The following is a 20,342-nucleotide window of genomic DNA, read 5'->3' as shown; positions in this document are numbered from 1 at the left end:
GGACTCATGAAGGAGGGGGGAGCGGGGAGGGAGGGGAAAAATGAGGACCTAATGTCGGGAGTTTAAATGGAGAGAAAATGTTTTGAGAAACGAAGTACAAATGCGCTTTACACAATTGATGTGTGTATGGATTGGGATAACAGTTGTATGAGCCCCTAATAAAATGTTAAAAAAAAAAAAAAGTTAGGCCCTCTTAACAAGGTTGTAGACTACAAAAATCACATTTTTCTAGTAATGAAAATTCTGAAATTTAAATTAAGAAAACAATTTCATAAAGCATCAAAAAGAATAAAATACTTTGGAGTCTATTTAACAAAATTAGTGCAAAACATGTACTCTGAAAACTATAAAGCACTTTTGAAAAGAATTAAGTAAATGGACTAGCATCCCATATTCATAGATCAGAAGAATTAATAGTTATGACAATACTCCCCAAATAGATCTAAAGATTCAATTGAATTCCTATCAGAATCCAAGCTGATTTCATCATAGAAGTTGACATATTGATCTTAAAATGTAGACACTGATGGAAGCATGAAGCGTCAAAGTAATCTGAAAAAGAACCTCGGAGTTGGAGAACTAACACTTCCTGATATAAAATTTACTAAGAAATAACAGTTACAAATGCAGTGTGTTACTGACAAGAAGGCAGGCATTACAGCAGTGGTATAGAAATTAGAGTCCAGAAATGAACTTTTGCATTTACTGTCAATTTATTTTCAACCAGGATTACAAGAGAATTAAATGAGCAAAGAATAGCCTTTTCCACAAATGCTGCTGGGACAATGGATACCTACATGCAAAAAAATTCCATTGTACCCCTTACTTACACCATGCATAAAAATTAACTAAAAACCTATATTCACTCCAAAACCGCAAGCCTAAAAGTCATACTTAAGGCTACAGAATTCTTAAAAGAAAGTGTGATTGTAAATGTTTGTGATATTATATTAGACAAAGACTTCTAAGATATCAAAAGTACTAGTGACCAAAGAAAACAATGAGATAAATTGGACTTAATCAAAAGTTAAAACTTTTGTACTTCATTGGAAACTATTAAAAATGTAAAGATTCAATAGTATGTGATAAAATATTTTAAAAGTATAGTCTTCTATCCATAAAATGTAAGATACTCTTAAAACTCAATATTAAAAAGACAACTATATTAAAAGTGAGGACAAAGGATCTAAATAGACATTTTTCTAAAGATATACAAATGACTAAGAAGTATATAAAAGACAGTGAATATCACTGTCATTAGAGAAAGTCAGGTTAAAATCACAATAAGGTCCAATTTTATACCCACTAGATGGCTACAATATAGGAAATGGAAAAAATTTTAAAAATTATCAAGGATGTGGAAAATCTAAATCCCTCATGTGTTGCAAGTGGGAACAAGAAACAGTGAAAATTAAAAAGTGAAGTCCATTGTCATCAAGTTGATTGCCACTCATAGCGACTCAATAAAACAGCATATAGCTGCCCCATAGGCCAAAAGAAGATTCTGAATTTTTGTTCCCTCAGAGTGGCTGGTAGGTTTGAACTGCTATCCTTTCTGTTAGCAGCTGAGCATTTAATGACTGCACCACCAGGACTCCTTGAAAATTCTAAGGCCTCTGTAGAAAACATTGTGGCAGTTCTTTCTAAAAATTAGAGTTGCCATATAACCCAGAAATTCCACTATTAGTTATATAGTTGAGAGAATTGAATATCTATGTCCACTCAAAAACTTTAATGTTCATAGCAGTGGTATTCTGAATAGTCAAACACTGGAAAATCTCAAATGTCCATCAACTGATTAATGGATAAATGAAATGTGGCATTATCTATATAGTGGAACATTATTTATCAAAGAGAAGAAATGGAGTACATACTTCAACATGAATGTACTTTAAACAAATTCTACATAACAGAAAAAGAAACAAACAAAAAATTCCCTGGAGTGGATTCCAACTCAACTCATTGTCATTGAGTCTATCCCAACTCATTGTCATTGAGTCCATCCAACTCATAGCAGCCCTGTATTAGATTCCTAAGCCTATACATATCGACAGGAGCAGACAGTCTCATCTTTCTCTGGCTGAGGGGCTGGTGAGTTTGAGCCACTTGAACCACAGACCTTGTGGTTAATAGTCCAACACCTGGTTCTAAAAAGACCACATATTGGATGGTTCTGTTTATATGAAATGTTAGAATAGTCCAATTCATGGAAACAAGAGTAGATTGGTGGCTGCTTAGGGCTGGGGAGAGTATTCATAGGGTGATTAACTATTCTAAAATTGTGGTGATGTGTGCATAACTCTGACTATAGGGAGCCCACTAAACTGTAAACTTTAAATGAATTAATTTTATAGATTGTGAGCCCCCCATAAAGAGTTACAGTCTAAGGGCAGTTTTGAGGTTTAGGATTTTTTTAAAGCCATTTTTAAAAATGGGTCACAAAAAATAAAATTAGCAACATGTTCAACTAACCAGGATTTTAGAACTATGAGTACAAGCTTATCTAGATGAGCTACCCTCAACCCTGATGTGGCCTATCACTTGGAATAAGGAACTGATGTAAGAGAAAAAAGGGTGGTATTATCCCAGAGTGTGGAAAAAATTGGGCATAACTCAGCCTATCATCTTTATGTAGCAGCCACTGATAATAGCCCTTACTGAGCAGCAATCTAAAACATTATCTATCTTTCAGGTAGTTACTTTCAACAAAAATGTTTAGAAGTTCTGCTCTAGAGATGGTTCCCCAAGTGGCAAACAGATGTTACTGAAAATGCAACTAGTGTATTCTTCAATTAGCAATGAAGAAATCACTAAGCCCTCTACAAGCCTCCTCAAACTTCCATACATGCTAGTAAATAAGTAAGAAGGCCCTGGGTCTTACCTTTAAAAGGGGTGCTATATAAATATAAGATTTCATAATTTTCCTCTATATAAAAAGCCAACCAAGCACTGCTAACTGAAAAGAACTTCACAGGTGATTTTTTTTAAAGTCATTTCTGTGTTTAGGATGAAGATTACTTACTCTGAATTCAGCATCACAGAATTTGATGGACTATTGAAAGGAAAATCTGAAGGAGATTCATTTCTTTAATTTCTCTCTTTGTTTAAAAATGTACATGTAGCATAAGAGATTAGCCTATCCAGAAGTCTTCACTGAGCACTCTCACATACAGGTTGAGTACTTCTTTGATATCATAATGCCTGAGTCTGATCAAGACAGGGTTTTCTCTGAGGGGAAAGGGTCCAGTATTCTCAGGTTATCCAGATGATTAGTGAACAGAGTGAAGCAGGGACCTTAACCGGCAAACTCATTCACTGTCATTGAGTCAATTCTGACTCATAATGGCTTTATGACAGAGAAGGAGTTCCCTGTGGATTTCTGAGATTGTAATTCTCTACAGGAGTAGAAATCCTCATCTTTCTCCTACAGAGCAGCTGGTGGTTTTGAGCTGCTAACCTTACTGTTAAACGTCCAATGGCTAACCCACTGTACCACCAGAGCTCCTGAAAAGGACTTCATTAAAATGAGAGATCCACATGTCATCTCTCAATTGTTGGATGAAGTTCTAACTTCAAGGGAAAAAAATTCCCCATTATTCAATTTGTAATCTTCAGAAGTCACCTTGTCTTTAAAAAAAAAGTGCTATGGTTGAACTGATCGAATTGAAAAAAAAAATTATTAAGAGCTTGCCACAGGTGTGATAAGAAAAATAGCCTGAGAAGTAGAAAAAGCCTACCCTTGAATGCCAAAAGCTTGAAAAGAGTAAAATGAAAGACAACCAAGGACAAGAAGTACTTGAGAAAGCTGTAGACAAAGAGAAATGGTGGATGGGAAGACATTTCCTTTTGCCTCTCAGTTCAGTCCCGCAAAACTTGATTTATGTTTGCTTTTCATTTTTCAGAATCATGATTTCAACTTTGGCATAAAATAAACCCCTTGTTTTACTATGCTTGAACAGGGTTCCAGATGAAACTGGGGGCCTTGACATCACAATAATAATACTTATAACAACAACAATATAAATTACCCATGTCCCCAACTCCATCTCACATAATCCTACAAAGAGCAGCCACAATATATTTGAGTCAGGAGACCTTAAGCTTTTTGGTTTTAAATGCATATATATGTATATATACCAGAAAAGGACATCACTAATTGAAGGGAAAACATTTAGCAAAGAAATGTGCCAAGAAACTTATTATGTCATTTCAAAGTTGCTCAAAGAATGTACATCTGATGAAGTAAAATTAACACGTACAAGAAAGCATCCCAAAGTGAGCCGACATGGTTTATTGAAAAAAATATTTCATTACCATCAATCTTTGGTCCAACTAAGAAAGATATTCTGTGAATAAGCAAGATCAAAACTAAACTCACTGCCATCGAAGCCTTCCGGCACATATCCACCCGACAGGATAGGGTAGAATTGCCTACGTGGGTCTCCAAGACTGTAAGTCTTTATGAGAGTAGAAAGCCTAAGGGCCATCAATTGCTGCATTCTATCAATACTCCGAAAAGAGATACAATTAAGTGTGATCAGTCCTCAGGATCTGATTACTGGGACCCAGAAAGAACTCACCTACTACTTGCTGACCACACACACACACAAAGATGTGTCTTCCAAACATACTAACCCTATCGGCCTGAAGACAGAGAACATCACTCTTTCTTGGTCCCAAAACAAAACGTGCTTTACAAAAACAAACTCCTCAAAAAAGGCAGACTGTGACAAGCTCCTAAAATTGAGAGCCCTCCTGAACACTCCTAACATTCTATTATGGAGATCAGAAGAAAACCCCATGAGAAAAATTTAAATATTAATTTTTCATCTGGATAATCTCTCTAAATGCCCATCTAATTCCTATACAGAGTAAATGTTTGATATATAACTGTGTTGCTTGCTGATATAAGTGACCCAGTAGTCAGTTAAAAAAAGTTGTAGTCACATTTGATCTACGAGAGAAGAAATTTCCAAAACGGTTCATCCATAAAATAGACACAATCAGGGATTGTGTCCTTGCTCACTTTGTAAGCAAGGACTGCATTCAAGAACTCTGTCCTTATCTCAGCAGAAACATCACGGATGTTTTAAGAAAGCAATTATTCCAGAAGTTACTGAAATTAAAAAAAATAATCCTCAAACAATATTAACTAATTTGCACAAATATTCAGTTGGAAAACAGAGGACACCAACAGGTGAAAGCCTCAAGAATTTAAGATTTTTAGCTCAAATCTAGTACATAATGTATGCATGTGATACAGATGAAGGAAACTCTGGCTTTAGCACAAAAAAAAATCCCTTTCCTTTATATCAAACTGTGCCCATATAAAGTGAGAGAAAGAAAGAGAAAGCAAAGTAAGAAAATGCCAACAAGAAGTGGTTACATTCTGATGAAATTGATCAGTTTTCAATAAATAAACTTACTCAAAGGTTTTTTATAACCTAAAAACGGAAATTCTTTATCAACTAACAAGAAGGGAGCACCATTTTTTTTCCTTTTCAGAACCAATGCAGCAATCACAAACCCACAAACCTCTTCTACTACCATCAAGTTGATTCCAATCCATAGTGACCCTCTAGGGTTGAGTAAAAATGTTCCTTGGGGATTTGGACTGTAAATCTTTATGGGTGCAGAAAATCTCATCATTCTTCTTTGAATCATAAATGAAAGGTTAAATAATCTTGCACTTTCTTTGGGTCCTAAATTTAAGCAACGTGCCAAAGAGATGAGACATTGAGGAATCATAGTCTTTCAAATAAAGTTTTTAAATTAAGACCTGGAATAAAATGTGCACACCTGAGGGGAACATTTTGGGCTCCATAGTCATTCCCTGAAAATGTTTGGTTTTGTCTTTCAAGACACACAGGAATCCTTTAACATGCATAGTCATTTCTTTCTTCTCCATTAACATTTGGGTTTTAGTGTCTGGGTTTTGCATAACATAATAAGAGTAGTAGGCTCAGAGCACCTCAGGTATTTCCCCACTTCCTTGAAAAGTTCACAGTAGAAGGCACTTCTGACTAGACAGACCCAGGAAATAAAACAGCCTTACCAAGTAAAACTGTTCTTAGAAAATGAAGACTTTTATGTTGTAAGGCATAACTCCATCACAAAAATAAGCACTCCAAATTAGCTGAAAAATACTTGGCAATATTAAATGAAATCTGAAAAACCTTTAAACTATTAAAATCTAATAAAATGTAAAGCCTAGTAAGAGGCTGTTTATTCAACATCCCATACAATAATGTTTTATGGAATCCTCTTTTCCAACACTGTGTGATGAACCAGTGAATGGAGGCAAAATTTACTGGAATGGAGGCTGAATTTAAGTCACAAAACATGATCATTAAGAAATTTTGGAAAAGTCTTAATAAAAGAAACACAGCTATAGCAACATAGCTATAGAAACACAGAGCATGACACAATTCCAAAGGCACATCAACACCTGAGTAGCTAGTTTCCCAGTCAATACTTTCTCCCTAATGGAGAAAAATGAGAATCTTAATGTGTTGGCTTGGAGGGCCAAAGACAAAACAAGCTCAACAACTATAAGGAAGAATTTTTGCCCTGATTACAATTCTGGGTCAAGACAACAGATTACAGGTCACTAAGAGTTCTTATTCCATTTGTTAGTGATAAGAGCTGATGTTGTAAAATGCAGGTATGTCTCAAAATGAAGGCATTTATTGAAGCACTGCACTCTTCCCTCCTTGAAGCAGATTTCTGAACACACTAAAATAGCAGGAAATTCTTAAACAAAGCAAAAATGTTTTCCCACCACTGTCTGTGATAAGTCAGACACTAGCTTGGTTAAACTGTTCATTAAAGAAACGTTATCCTCTACACAGATTTGATCCAAACGGAAAGCTATGGATCTTTGAAATCCACAGCAAAAATAAACATTTACAAGACAACACCGAATCAAGCAACTACTTCCAACAAAGTTGACCAATGCGGCGCGGACAAATCCTGCCCAGTGATTGCCAGAAACATGTCCTTTGATTTTTACCTACATTTGAACTCTTGGTTGGATTCTTTCCTTTAGCCTACCCTGAAACAAATCCCCAGCTACTGCCAGGAAAGGGAGTTCGCCCCTTCACACAGCTGTTGGCAGAATCAAGATACCACTTTCCCTAACACAGCACCAGCACTCCAACACGTCTTTGGAGGAGGTGGGCTGGGAACTTTTGGGCCCGTTTTTTTTTTTGTTTTTTTTTTTGAACTTACATGAAGGCCTACTACAGGTTGGAGAGCAAATTCTATGAGAATAGAATGTCTGTATTTATTGTTGACATTAGAAGATTGGGGTGAAATTTGGGAGATAAAATTTGGGGGATAAAGGATTTGTAGCCCACAAGGAGTGGAGTACCATGAAAGAGGTAGAAAGGATTTTAAGAGACTAGCCCAATTGTCCAGGAAAGTCCTGGAAGGGCTTGCACTTGTACAAAGGGCACATAACAAGGATTAGGAACACTTAGTGGGGACTCACATCAAGCAGGAAAATTGGAGCAGCCACCCAGGATAGCTCCACTTTAAGGCAGCTTGAGGTCTCTCAGGAGTTATAGAAGTGTTTGTGCAGCAAGGAGAGGAAATATATTACAGAAAGTAAACCCACCCTTGTAGCTCTTGCTCAAAAAGGGCATTTTTGGAAGAGGGAACTTACCGCATGTCCCCATAAGGTCCGGAGTAGCTTTCCATCCAGGGGCCCATCTCACTTTTGACACAACTGGAGCTGGGATACGGCACTCTGCTCACAACGCCAGCCGGATACCACACATCAGGCTGAGGAAAGTCACTTTCCTGGCCAGTCAGCCCCTGAGGTGGCCGAGTGTAACCATAGGGGGCTATGGTCCCTGCCTCAACGCCTGCTCCACTGCCTCCACCGCTGCCACCACAGGGCCCATACAATTGGCCTTCTTCGGCTGTGAATAGAGTGTGCCAGGAAGAGGATGCTGCTGCAGAGGGCGAACCGGATCCAGAGCCTGCAGCAGCCCCACCATGTAGGCTTCCCAAATCTCCATAGCGGCACTGTGCGGCTGAGGACGCCCAGGTGTTGCCATAGTCCAGGGGGTTCTCCAGCTTGATGCGGGCATGGGAATGGTGAGGTGGTGGAAGCGGCGACGGGCCAGCCAGGGCCAGTGGAAAGTTGTAATAATCGCGGCTTTGGTACGTTGCTACTTCGTCCAGTGTTCCTGACTTGTAGAGTGACAGGGTGGACGGCAGATCAAGTGTCCCGGAGCCCCCTGCTTCCCCGCTGCTAGAGCAGCCTAGGCTCTCGCTATCCAGACCTTTGGTATAGCCTCCCTTGAAAGGAGAATACTCTGCAATCTCTTCTGTACTCTTGCCTGGGCCATCATCCAGTAGAGAACCTTTGCATTCAGCCAGCTGGGCACAAGGAGTGGGACGTGCACCAAGTGGACCTCCCAGGAGTGGGGCGTACATGCAATCCCCCCGAAGGTTTTCACCAGGACTCAGATGTTCCAGAGCCTCCACCCCCAAGCCCATGGACACTGACACCGCCTTACACAACTCCTTGGCACTGTCTGAGATGGTAGAAGTGGCCCCTAGATAACTGTCCTTAGAGGAGGTGGGAGCCCCAGAGACCTCCCTTACTCTCCCGCTGCTGCTGCTTTCAGATACCGCCTGCTGCTGCTGTTGAAGGAGTTGCATGGTTCCGGCTTCACTCAGGATGTCTTTAAGATCGGCAGGGCAGCTGCTTAAGCCCGGGAAAGTGGGGCCCAGCAGGGACAACGTGGATGGGGCAGCTGAGTCATCCTCCACCGGTGGTGCTGGTGGCTGCTGCGGCAGCCCCTGGCCAGTGGCCGCGGCAGCTCTAGGCTCTGGGACGTTGCCGCTCTCATGAAGGCTCTCAGAGGCTGAGTGTTTTGAAGGCTGCTGCCCCTCGTCCAGGGCCAGGTAGCCTGTGGGGCCTCTGCTCTGGGATTGGGGAGAGCCATCCTCACCACGCTGCTGCTGCTGCTGCTGCTGCTGCTGCTGCTGCTGCTGCTGCTGCTGCTTCAAACGGGTGCCAGGAGGTGCTGTGCTTGCAGCCTCAGATTGTCTGGGGCCCGGATTCTGGATCACTTCACGCACGCTCTGGAACAGGTTCTGGAAAGCTCCTCGATAAGTCTTGGACGGTGGCCGAGGGTAGACCCTCCCCAGCCCTAACTGCACCTCCATCTTTGCGTTTGGTTGAATCTTCTGCCTAGTTTCCTTACCTGGCTTCCCCTTTTCTTGCTTCTAAGAGTTCAACAGGCTGTAATGCGGTAGCTGCTGTAGCTAGCTGCCCACCTGCTGGAAGCTTCTGGGAAGGAAACTTGCAGGAACAACCACGAAAAATTGTTTTAACAGCCTCAAAGTCTTGTGCAGAGGAAAACACACGCTGGACACAATCGTCCCTGCTAGGTTCACAATCTGTCCCTGGTATTTGGAGGGTAGATTCGAAAGATGCTCAAATCTTGAGGGGGAAGGAAAAAGAAACAGTACAGTCCTTCTTCCAAAGTCCGTGTCCACTGAAGCAGGTGCAAATAAGAACTGTCTGTTGTTTTGTTTTTCTTCTGCAGGCCTTTTGTTTGTTTGTTTGTTTGTTTGGTTGGTTGTTTAATTGGGCTTTATCCTACTGAAGTCCTGACTACCTTTTCATCTTTTGATCTCTGGTCCTGAGATCTGCGAGTGAAAGGGCAGGAAAAGTGGGGGGGAGGGGGGGAGGTGGTGTCTGGTAACCAGGAGCACCAACACTACCACTTCGTGTGCCGCCCAACCGGCAGGCCCTGACTGCAGTGCTGGAGCTGCTCCCCAGGTCGCCCGGATCCCAGAGCTGTCTTTGCAACTTGCAACTAGCTCGCCCGCTCCAAGCCAAAGGGAGTTACCTCTCTGCAAACTCCTGCTGGCCGCGCTGCTCTGGTGGAGGGGGGAGGTGGAGGCGGGAGGGGAGGAACTGGCAGAGGCAGCCACCAGAGAGGAGACTTGGGGAGGGGGTGGGGGTGGGTAAGGCGGGGTGAAGAGAAAGAGGACAAAGGCAGGCTCCAATCCTACCCGATACTTTCCTTGCTTCCTCTGAGTGTAGAAGCTTTCAAAAACTTCACCGGAGGAAAGGGCAGCTCGGGAGCGGCGGCTTCGAAGCTGCCTTACTGCAAGAGGCGTTGGCTGTCGCTGAAGCCTGGCTGGGTTTGGCGCGTTGTGTCCCTTCCTCTAGTGTCCCGCACTGTGGCGGTTAGCTCAGTAGCTGTATCTCCGTAGTCTCCTCAGCCTTCAGGTTTGCTCCGGACCTTCCAGCTCTCCCGGCAATCTGGATCCTGGGGATCTCGGAGGGGGCGCTGGGAGGTGGAGAGAAAATGCAACAGTTTGCTAGTCGGGTCCCGCCCCCGCCGGGCCGGCCTTCCAGCCTTCCCACCTCCTTTCTTCCTCTCCTCCCCTTTCTTTTTTTACCACTCCCCTTACCGCGGGCAGAAGCGTTTGGCTTTGGAGAAACAAGTGCTGGCGCAGCGTGGGTGAGCACTATAGAAGCTTGGTCTAGCCCTAGAGGATTCCTACCCCTAAATACCTCTGGCTTTCCTGGGTCAGAGTTTCAGGTGCCAGGGTAGAAGCTTTACTGGAGCTTTATTTGAGGACTATATTACCAGAGCACCTTGAGGCTCTTGTCAGATTTTGTTTCAAAACCCGGTCTCAAAACTGATGCCTGAGGGCGCGGGAATGGGGGTGAGGGTAAAGGGTCTTTAGGAGTACCCGTTCCTAATGACTACTAGTGGCTCTGACCGCTGACAGGGACTCGCAGAACAGGAGTGGCTCCCACAAAAGGAGGAACATGCTATGGCCAATCTAGTCAATATTTAGTGAAACCTTAGAGATTACTCCATAGAGGTGGATTGGGCCTACAGGCACAGAGCCAGTTTACTCTAGGAACCCTTTACCTAGAAACCAGAGCTTGTCTCTACCCTATTGTCTTCCTTTCTTCCTGTTTTGAATTGCTTCCAAACTCTCACTTCTCACCTATCCAATAGTTCAAAGACAAAATCACCCAAACAAGGAGGTAAAAAATGTAAATACAAGAACATTAGATATACACACAGGCGCCCTTGATTTTCTTTAGCGCTTTGCAAATGTTAGTTTGTACATAGGCCCTTGATTTTCCCATCTATCTTTACACAGTTTAAGCTTGCAATGGAAGCTACAGTTGAAGAAATGGTATCGTACCAGCTTCCCACAGGGCTCTAGGCCTCCATAACTCTCCACCTGGGCAAGATGTGTCTACTCCGGAAGATAGGTGGACATTTTCTCCTGGGTCTCTCTCCTGCTCTCTACAATAAAAAAATTTAAATAGCATTGTATGTAGCTTTCTACTGTGCTCAGCCAAGTATAATGAGTATATACTTACGCAGAGGAGTATTTACTTACTTCAAAAGAGAAAATTCAGTCCTAAAAGCAGGAGGGGAGAGCTTGATTCTCTTTGTTTTGCAGATGAAGCTGGGAAAAAAATCAGCCATTGGAAACTCTATGACATGGACCACCACCATGAGTTGGCATTGACTCAACAGCAACTAGTTTTTAAGTTTTATATTTTTAAAGATTATGCCATCAGCAATTATTTCATTATCAGGAAAAATGAACTACTATAATATACTAGGGGCATATACTTTATTTGAATTTTGACATTTAATCTCCTCTCTCAAATTTTAATTTCCCTCAACACTCTTTCTTTTAAATGTCAACTGATAAAATATATAACACAAAAATTGCTACTTTAGTCATTTTAAGTGTGTAATTCAGTGACATTAATTATACTCACTATGTTGTAAAACAAACGTATTTTCACCAATTCAAACAGAACTTCAGTTACCCTAAACAAATAACTTCTCATCAGCTGCCTTCAAGTAGATGAAGACTCATGGCAATCTCATGCTCCAAAGGGTTTTCAAGCTGATTTTTAAAAGTAGATAATCAGGTCTTTTTTAAGGTGCCTCTGGGTGGAATGAAACCGCCAAAATTTCAGGTAGCAGGAAACACAATAACAGCACCACGCCAAGGCTTCAAAACCTGTTGCCCTGGATTCTACCCCCACTTATTGTGAGCCTGACTCATGACACACTCTGTATGTCAGAGTAGAACTGTGCTTTACAGCATTTACTTTTCTTTTCTTGTATTTTCTATGAAAGTTTACAGAGAAAATCCGGTTCCTATCTAACACAATTTATTCAAATTACTCTGTCCCATTAGTTACAGTTTTCAAAATGTGTCAACATTATCATTATTTTCACTCTTTTCTTTTCTAACTTCCTTGCCCCTCTTTGCTTTCAGGTAAATGTTGACTATTTTGTCTTATATTGTTTAAGGAAGCATATTACTCATGGATAATATTATTTACTTTAAAGCTAATCTATTATTTGATTGAAAGATGAGCTCTAAGAGTCGTTCCCAAGTTCAGAAATACTCTTAGGGTTTATTCTAGTCACTATTAATCCAGTAAATCTGATACATTTTAGGATTTTTAGTTTTGTTCTATGTTTTCTTCTATTCTTCCAGTGAATCTGTCAAGTCCCTGGTCAGACCTGTCAGTAGTGGTCGATGGACACCATCTAGTTCTGCTGATCTCAGGCTAGAAGGGGTCATGGATTTTGTGGCCTTTAGTCCTATGGACTAGTTTCTTCTTTGAGTCTTTGATTTTCTTCATTATCTTTTGTTCCAGATATGTAGAGTAGTAGTTGTATCTTAGAAGGCCCCTTGCAAGCTTTTAAGACATGGCATTATTCATCAAACTTAAATGTTGATATTATCTTTATAAACTATGTTTTGCCAGCTAACTGAATTGTCACATGAGACTATAGTCTTTTAACCTAGTAAACCAAGCCTCCATAACTGTAACTGATATACCCGTAGGTAAACTCAAGCATCCAACATTTTTGTATTTAGTGCCTCAAATACTTTCTATTACCTAGAGACGCCAAGCCCATGATAACTACTAATTAACTTTTTCTCAGTGCATGTCCTTCTTGTATATTGTACAGTATTTGTTTTGTGTGTCCAAATTATTTCACTTAGAAATATGTTTTCAAGGTTCATCTATGTCATAGCATGTGTGGTAGTAATGTAATTTCATGTCAATTTGAAGATATATGAAAGTGTAGGGGTGGAGTTTAGCCTGTCAATCAGGTGACAGCCTGATGGTGACTCTTTTGGGCACAGCCTCCTTAGAAGGAGGACCCTGGGAATCTCACCATCTCTGTCTTCACCTTACTGCTGGTGAGCCACTCTGGGACCTGCCAGAGCCCTGTGATGCTTCTGCAGACCATTAGATCCACAAGACTTTATACCCACCAGCCTGTGATCTTCCTAAATTTTTTACCATTGCATGTGGCTGCATGAGTCTGAAGAGGGACGTAAGGACTCATATCAGATTTATGGACTTGAGTTTGACTGGGCTGGGATATTTTCCTGATATAAAATTACTTCTTGATATAAAGGTCTCTCTTACATACATATGAGTGTCACTGGATTTGTTTCTCTCATCAACCCGATCTAACACAGCATGTTTCAGAACTGTATTTTTCATTATGGCTGGAGAATATTACCTTTCATTGTCTTTTTTTTTTAAACCTTTCAATGTTTTTAAGAAGATCAAGAGACAATTGAAAAAAGTCCAATATATATAATTTTTTATTTTGTTGGGGGCCCTTACAGCTCTTATCACATCTGTACATATGTTGTCATCATCTTTTTCAAAACATTTTCTTTCTACTTGAGCCCCTGACGTCAGCTCCTCATTTTCCCCTCCCTTCCCCATGTCCCCTTGATACTTTATAAATTATTCTTATTTTTCTTTTTCATGTCTTACACCAACCACTGTCTCATTTCACCCACTTTTCTACTGTCCATCCTCCTGGGAGGAGGGCCATACATCGATCATTGTGATCGATTCCCCCTTACTCCCGCCCCCACCCCCACCCCTGCAATCCTTACCCTCCTAGTATCGCTGTTCCCCTTATTGGTCCTGAGGGGTTTATCTGTTCTGGATTCCCTATGTTGTGAGCTCTTATCAGTACTAGTATACATGTTCTGGTCTAGCCAGATTTGTAAGCTAGAATTGGGGTCATGGTAGTGGGAGGCAGGAGCATTAAAGAACTATAGGAAGGTTGTGTTTCATCGGTGCTGTGCTGCACCCTGACTAGCTCATCTCTTCCTTGTGGCCCTTCCCACAGGGGGTGTACAATTGACTACTAATGGGCTTCAGGTCTACACTCTGCCCTCCTCCTCATTCCCATTGATATGCTTTTTGTTTGCTTACTTGTTTGTTTTGGGTCTTTGATGCCTGATACCTGATCCCATCAACACTTCCATGTGGGCTTTGTTGCTTCTCAGCTAGATGGCCACTGATTTATCTTCATGCCTTTAAGACCTCAGACACTATATCTTTTGATAGCTGGGCACCATCAGCTTTCTTCACCACATTTGCTTATGCACCCATTTTGTCTTCAACAATTGTGTCAGGGAAGGTGAACATCACGGAGTGCCATGTTAGTAGAACAAAGTGTTCTTGCATTGAGGGAGTACTTGCGTGGAGTCTTAATGTCATCTGCTGCCATAATACTTTATAAATAAATATATGTACATAGATCTATTCCCCTGTCATTTTATATAAATGTATTTACATATATAAATGCCTGTATTTAGACCTCTTTAAATGCCCTTTGCCTCCCAGTTCATTCCTCTATTTCCTTTTACTTTCCTCTTGTCCAATTATCATGTTGGGCCTTCATTCAGGTTTTGGTAATTCCTCTTGACTACATTGCCCTTGATTGAACCCCCCAATATTTTTAACAATTGCTTCCTCTTTCTCCTACTCTTCCTCCTCCTGTAACCTTTTCCTTTCCCCCTTTTATTCAAGTAATTAGCCAAGGCAGTCTAGTTAAGAGTAAGTTTCCTCAGCAGTTTCGAGGGGGCTTTGTTAATAAGATTCTCCCTAGTTTCATTGTCAGGAAAGTGAGAATAGGCTGACCTTTGGAAAATACTAGACATTGTCCAATTCCTGTGGGTTTCATTTCAATAGCTCTAAATTCTGTCTCTGTCTCTTCATCTCTTCTGCTGCCAACCTGGCTTCTTTCTCACCTGTACTACTGAAAACAGTCTCCTCACTTCTACTCTTACTCTCTTAGAGCTAGTCCTGCATTGAACATAGAGAAGAGTTTTTAACAGCCTTATTAAGATATATTTAATATACAATAATTTGTACACATTTAAAGTGTACAAAGTGATATTTTACATATGCATTCATCATGAAACTGTCACCTACTTAATCAAGATAATGAATATACCCATCATTCTATCAGTATGATATTTTTCAGAATTTTATATTTATAGAATCTATTTTTTGTCTAGTGTGTTCCACTCAGCATAATTCTCTTGATATCCAACGAGTTGTTATGCATAACAATAGTTCGTTCTTTATTGCTTAATAATATTCATACCATAGTTTTGCTTTTGTTTTTACTTTCTGATGGGCATTTGGATACTACTGGGACTCTATGAAGCTATTACAAACAAAGATATTATTAGCATGTATATACATGTTTTTATATGGACATATATTTCATTTCTAAGCACTTAGTAGTAGGAACTTTCTAAGTAGGTATCAAACTATCTTCTATTGTAGTTGTACCATTTACATTCTTGCCAACATGTGAGAATTCAGTTTCTCCTTGTCTTCATCAACAATTGGTATTATCAGTCACTGTGTTTAGGTGTATAATAGTATCTAATTTAGTTTGCATGTTGGGTATTGTTCATGTGTTTATTTTCCATTTGTATACATTCTTTTTGTCTCTGGGGGAACCAACAGGAGCCCTGGTGGCATAATGGCTTACACATTGAGTTGCGAACTACAAGGTTAGTGGTTTGAACTCTCCAGCCACTCCATGGGAGAAAGCTGAGACCATCTACTCTTGTAAAGATTTAAAGTCTCAGAAACACAAAGGGGACCTATAAGGTCACTATGAGTTGGAATTGATTCGATGGCAATGAGTTTTAAAATTTGAATAGCACAAACAGTTAAACACTTAACTGAAAGGTTGGTGTTTTGAATGCACACAGAAGTACCTTGTATACACCTGGTGACATACTTTTGAAAGGTCTGTGTTAGGCTGAGTTCTGTAGAAAAACAAACCAGTGACACTCACTTATACAAAAAAGAACTTTATATCAAGAAACAACTTTACATCAAGAAGTTGGCTCCACCCAGTTCAACTCAAGTCCATAGGTCTTATGCTTACCAAGGACCCTCTTCAGACTCACATAGCTGTAGGCCTATGACACCAAAAGGTGAAGTGAAAAGGAGGGTGAATCTAGGTCAGTGAGGTCAGGTAGATCCAAGGTTGGTCAGGTAGATGGCAGGGTACCTACAGCTCTCAGGAGGCAGACTCAGAGTCCCAGAGAAGTCCCAGCAAGAAGGAAGAGGAAGTGACACAGAGAGAGCAGTACCCAGAATCCCTCACTCTCATATAAAAGACCACACCCTAAGGAGGTGTCATCAAGCTACAACTTGATTCACAGGTTTGATTCCACCCCAGCTCACTCTCATTCACTCACTGCTATCGAGTGGAAGTCAACCCACAGAAACCCTATAGGACAAAGTAGAACGTCCACTGTGACTTTCCAAGACTATAACACTTTATGGGAGTAGAAATCCCCATCTTTTCCTCCTGGAAGTGTCTAGTTGACATAAAATCACCCAACTACCATAGGTCACAATTGTGGAAACTCTATTATGTACAAAAGGGGTCACCGTGAGTTGGAATTGACTTGAATTCAATTAACAACAACAATATACATTCTTTAGTGATGTATCACCCCAAGTATTTTTAAATTGAGCTGTTTATCTTCTTATTATAGCATTTTGCTATCAGTTCTTTATCAGAAATATGATTTACCAATATTTTTCTCAGTCTGTACCTCTATTGTCTCACCAGTCTCTTTGGTAGAACAAAAATTGTAAATGTTGATAAAGTCTAATATACCAATTTGTTCATTTTGGGGTTATACTTTTGGTATCAGATCTAGGAAGTATTTCTCTAACCCAAGATCACAATTGTCTCCTGCTTCATTCTAGAAGTAGTATACTTTCCAGCTTTACATATAGGCTTACGATTCATGTCCCAGTGCTTTTATAACAGAAATACCACATAAAGATGGCATTAACAAACAAATGTATTTTTTCACAGTTTAGAAGGTTAGATGTGCAAATCAGGGTGCAGACTTTCTATCAGTTCTAGAGTAAAGTCATTAATTTGTGGCATGTCTTTTATAACAGCACAAGATAACCAGAATAATCCATGTAGAGTTAAATTAATATGTGAATATCAATTCATATTTAGATGTCCTACTTTTTCCCAGCATTCTTTGTGGAAATGATTATCCTATCTCCACTTAATTGTCTTTCCACAATTATCAGTACATATGTGTTTATATAAAGGAATCTTTCTGATAGTATCATTTCCCTAGTTAAATCTTCTCATTGGCTTCTGATTGTTCTTATTATAAAAGCCCAAATCTTTAATCAGTCCTATATTATCTGTCTTTTCTTTACCTCTTTGACTTCATATCATACAAAATTTTCTCTTGCTCTACTCATTGTGGCCTTTATTCAGGTCTTCAAATGACTTATAGCTCTTCTTGTTTTTGTTATGTTGTTCACTCTACCTGAAATACAATCTTCTCCCCATTCACATAGGTAAGACTTAGTCCTCTTACCACTTTAAGTAAGCCTATTTGGGTTTCCTCGGCAAGCTCAGATTCCCTCTTTTAATATACTTTAAAAATAATTGAACATATAATTCACAGATCATACAATTTTATCATTTAGTCATATTAAGATTTGCACAATCATCACCATTATCATTTTCAGAACATTTTCTTCTCATATTCGTTGCTAGTTCCCCATTTCCACCCCATTCTCCTCTGCTATACCCCTATCAAGCTACTTTCTCTATAAGATATACTTATGCTGGGTTTCATAAACAGAAAATCAAACAAAGCAAAACATAATAATATAAAATCATACAAAGCAAGCAAACAAACAAACAAAAACCAACAATAGTGACTAGACAAAACATAGTAAAATCTCAATCAAAAAGAAAGGAGAAAATATTAAAAAGCAGAGCAACTTTAAAATGGATCAAGATGGAGATCAAATGACAGGGTATTACATTTTAACCTAATCACACCTGGCATAATCAACATTACATTGTTCTCTGTATGATAGCAAGACTGTTCACATTCCTCAACTATGATCAAAGGGGATTCACCAGAAACTTAATCTATGCGAGGACTCTGCAAATGGATTTTGGGGTTTCCCTGTTATCCATAACCTTCTACAAACTGTGGGTTCACAATTTAAGCTCTGATCCCATTCTCTCCTTCACATTTGGGTTTTATTATTTACAATTCATGGATCACACATGCTGGTGTGCTTCTTCCATGTGGATTTGGTTGACCCCTCCCTTAGATGGTTGCTTGTTTGAAGGCAAATGTTTAAGACCCCAGGTGCTATTCCTTCTGATAGCTGGAACCATCTAGTTTCTACACCACACTTTGCTATAGCACCCAAATCTTCAGTGATTTCTTCCTGAAGTCAAGCATTGAGTAGGGCCATGTCATAAGAAATGTTTGTTCTTGGACTGGAGATAAAATTAAGTGTTAGCCCCCAAACCATTCATTTAATTACGGTTTCTGTGTCTCTGGTTCATTTTAGAGACATCACTATCATATTATGATAGCGAACATTACCAATCATTCTTCAGTAGCATAAGGCAATTCTATTGAAAATGTACTAAATTTAGCCAATTGTATAGGATTTTTAACAGTGTTGAGAAAAGAAAATTATAGTCCACCATCAGAGCTGCAATGCATGAATTATTGACATATAAAGATTAAACTCTTAAGTGCCTGGACACTATTTACACAAATAATGTGTGTGGGTTACAGGGCAAATTTTTCAAAAACACTCTTTAACAAAGGCAGAACCATGCCTACATGATTAATATATGTCTCTAACTTACTCCCTGACTGCCCTCTTTCAGGCTATCTTCAACAGAATTAAAATTGGAGGGGTGTTTCTGAAAAATACAACTCATAATCTTCCATTACCTACCCAGTGGTTTTAAACCCAAATACATTCGAAATAACAAACATTAGCGAAGAGAGGGTAATATTGTAGAGATAAAAGGTCTGTGGTCAACTAGACAGAAGCTGTCCTATCTAAAGAGGGCAGGCACCACTCAGATCCAACTCATCGCCAAACAGGAATGTGGTTTCAATGTCTCAGATGTTCCATTAATTTCAAGAACAGCAGCATTCCTGATTTTCATATGAAATCTCCTGATCTCTTTTTATGCTGGCAACTAATTTAATTGATTTTAAAACATCATGTAAGTTAATCCTCTGTGGACCAAATAAAACATATCTGTAGACAGGAATCAGTTTGCAGGCTGCCACTCTACAATATTTGGCTTTCAGATTAAAGTCCAAGTTATCAGGCCTATCCTAGTCCATCACAGTTAAATCCAAACCCTTCTCCCACCTACCTATTTCTCTTGTCTCATATCTACCTTCTTCTCAGTCACATCAGACTTTTTGAGCTGGTCTTAATATACCTTTCACTATCAGGCCTGCCTACTTTTTTTTAAAGGCCTGCCTACTTTGTGGTCATGCTGTTCCCTTTTGTTTTAATGTTATACCCTCTATTTCCTCATGGCCAAGACACTGCACAAATATTGAGCTTTCTGGAAAACATTCCTGGGTTTATTCATTATAATTATTATTTTTTAATCTTCCTCATGTATTCATTTGTTATTTATTCAACAAATGTGTGGAACTCCTACTGTGTGCCAGATATTCTGCTAGACTGTGGGGCTAATAGCTTTAAATAGCTCATAGAACTAAACTATCAATATTAAATGTTAAATGCAAGCATATAAAAATGATATGAGAAAAACAAAGACTTCTTCATACTTCTGCTATTTGACTGCTAACAATTATAATTCACTAGCAATTCATTGTTATATACTGTTTTATAATTATTTACATTTGTATTAAAAAGTCTCACTCAAAAAATTTACTACCATCGAATTGATTTCAAACTGCCCCTATGGATTTTGGAGTCTAACTCTTTAAGGGAGTAAAAGCCTTGTCTAGTTGTCTCAAACTGTCCACTCTGCAGTTATCAGCCAACATGTAATGTACTAGGCAACCAGAGATTCTCTCTAAGAAACCTAGTGAGCAAAACTTACCCCCATTTCATAGAGGGATAAACTTACATTCAGAAAATTTAAGTGATTTGTCCAAGGAGAACTACT

General features: G+C 39.7%; 1 protein-coding gene across 1 annotated transcript in view; it reads right to left on the bottom strand.

Annotated features, from left to right (window-relative positions):
- Positions 1–9,892, bottom strand: part of AR (androgen receptor) — a 277,936-nt gene extending 268,044 nt beyond the window's left edge. The window contains exon 1 of the mRNA XM_004715439.2: positions 7,667–9,892. Within this exon, the coding sequence (XP_004715496.1) occupies positions 7,667–9,183 (1,517 nt within the window). The 5' untranslated portion in view covers positions 9,184–9,892. The remainder of the gene's footprint in view (positions 1–7,666) is intronic.
- Between the last annotated feature and the right edge of the window lie 10,450 nt (positions 9,893–20,342).

The sequence above is a fragment of the Echinops telfairi genome, unplaced genomic scaffold (genome assembly GCF_000313985.2).
Source record: "Echinops telfairi isolate 266 unplaced genomic scaffold, ASM31398v2 ScPeMD7_7423;HRSCAF=8461, whole genome shotgun sequence".
Lineage (NCBI taxonomy): Eukaryota > Metazoa > Chordata > Mammalia > Afrosoricida > Tenrecidae > Echinops > Echinops telfairi.
Note: the sequence above shows the minus strand (reverse complement) of the source record. Positions and strands in the feature narration are given on the sequence as shown.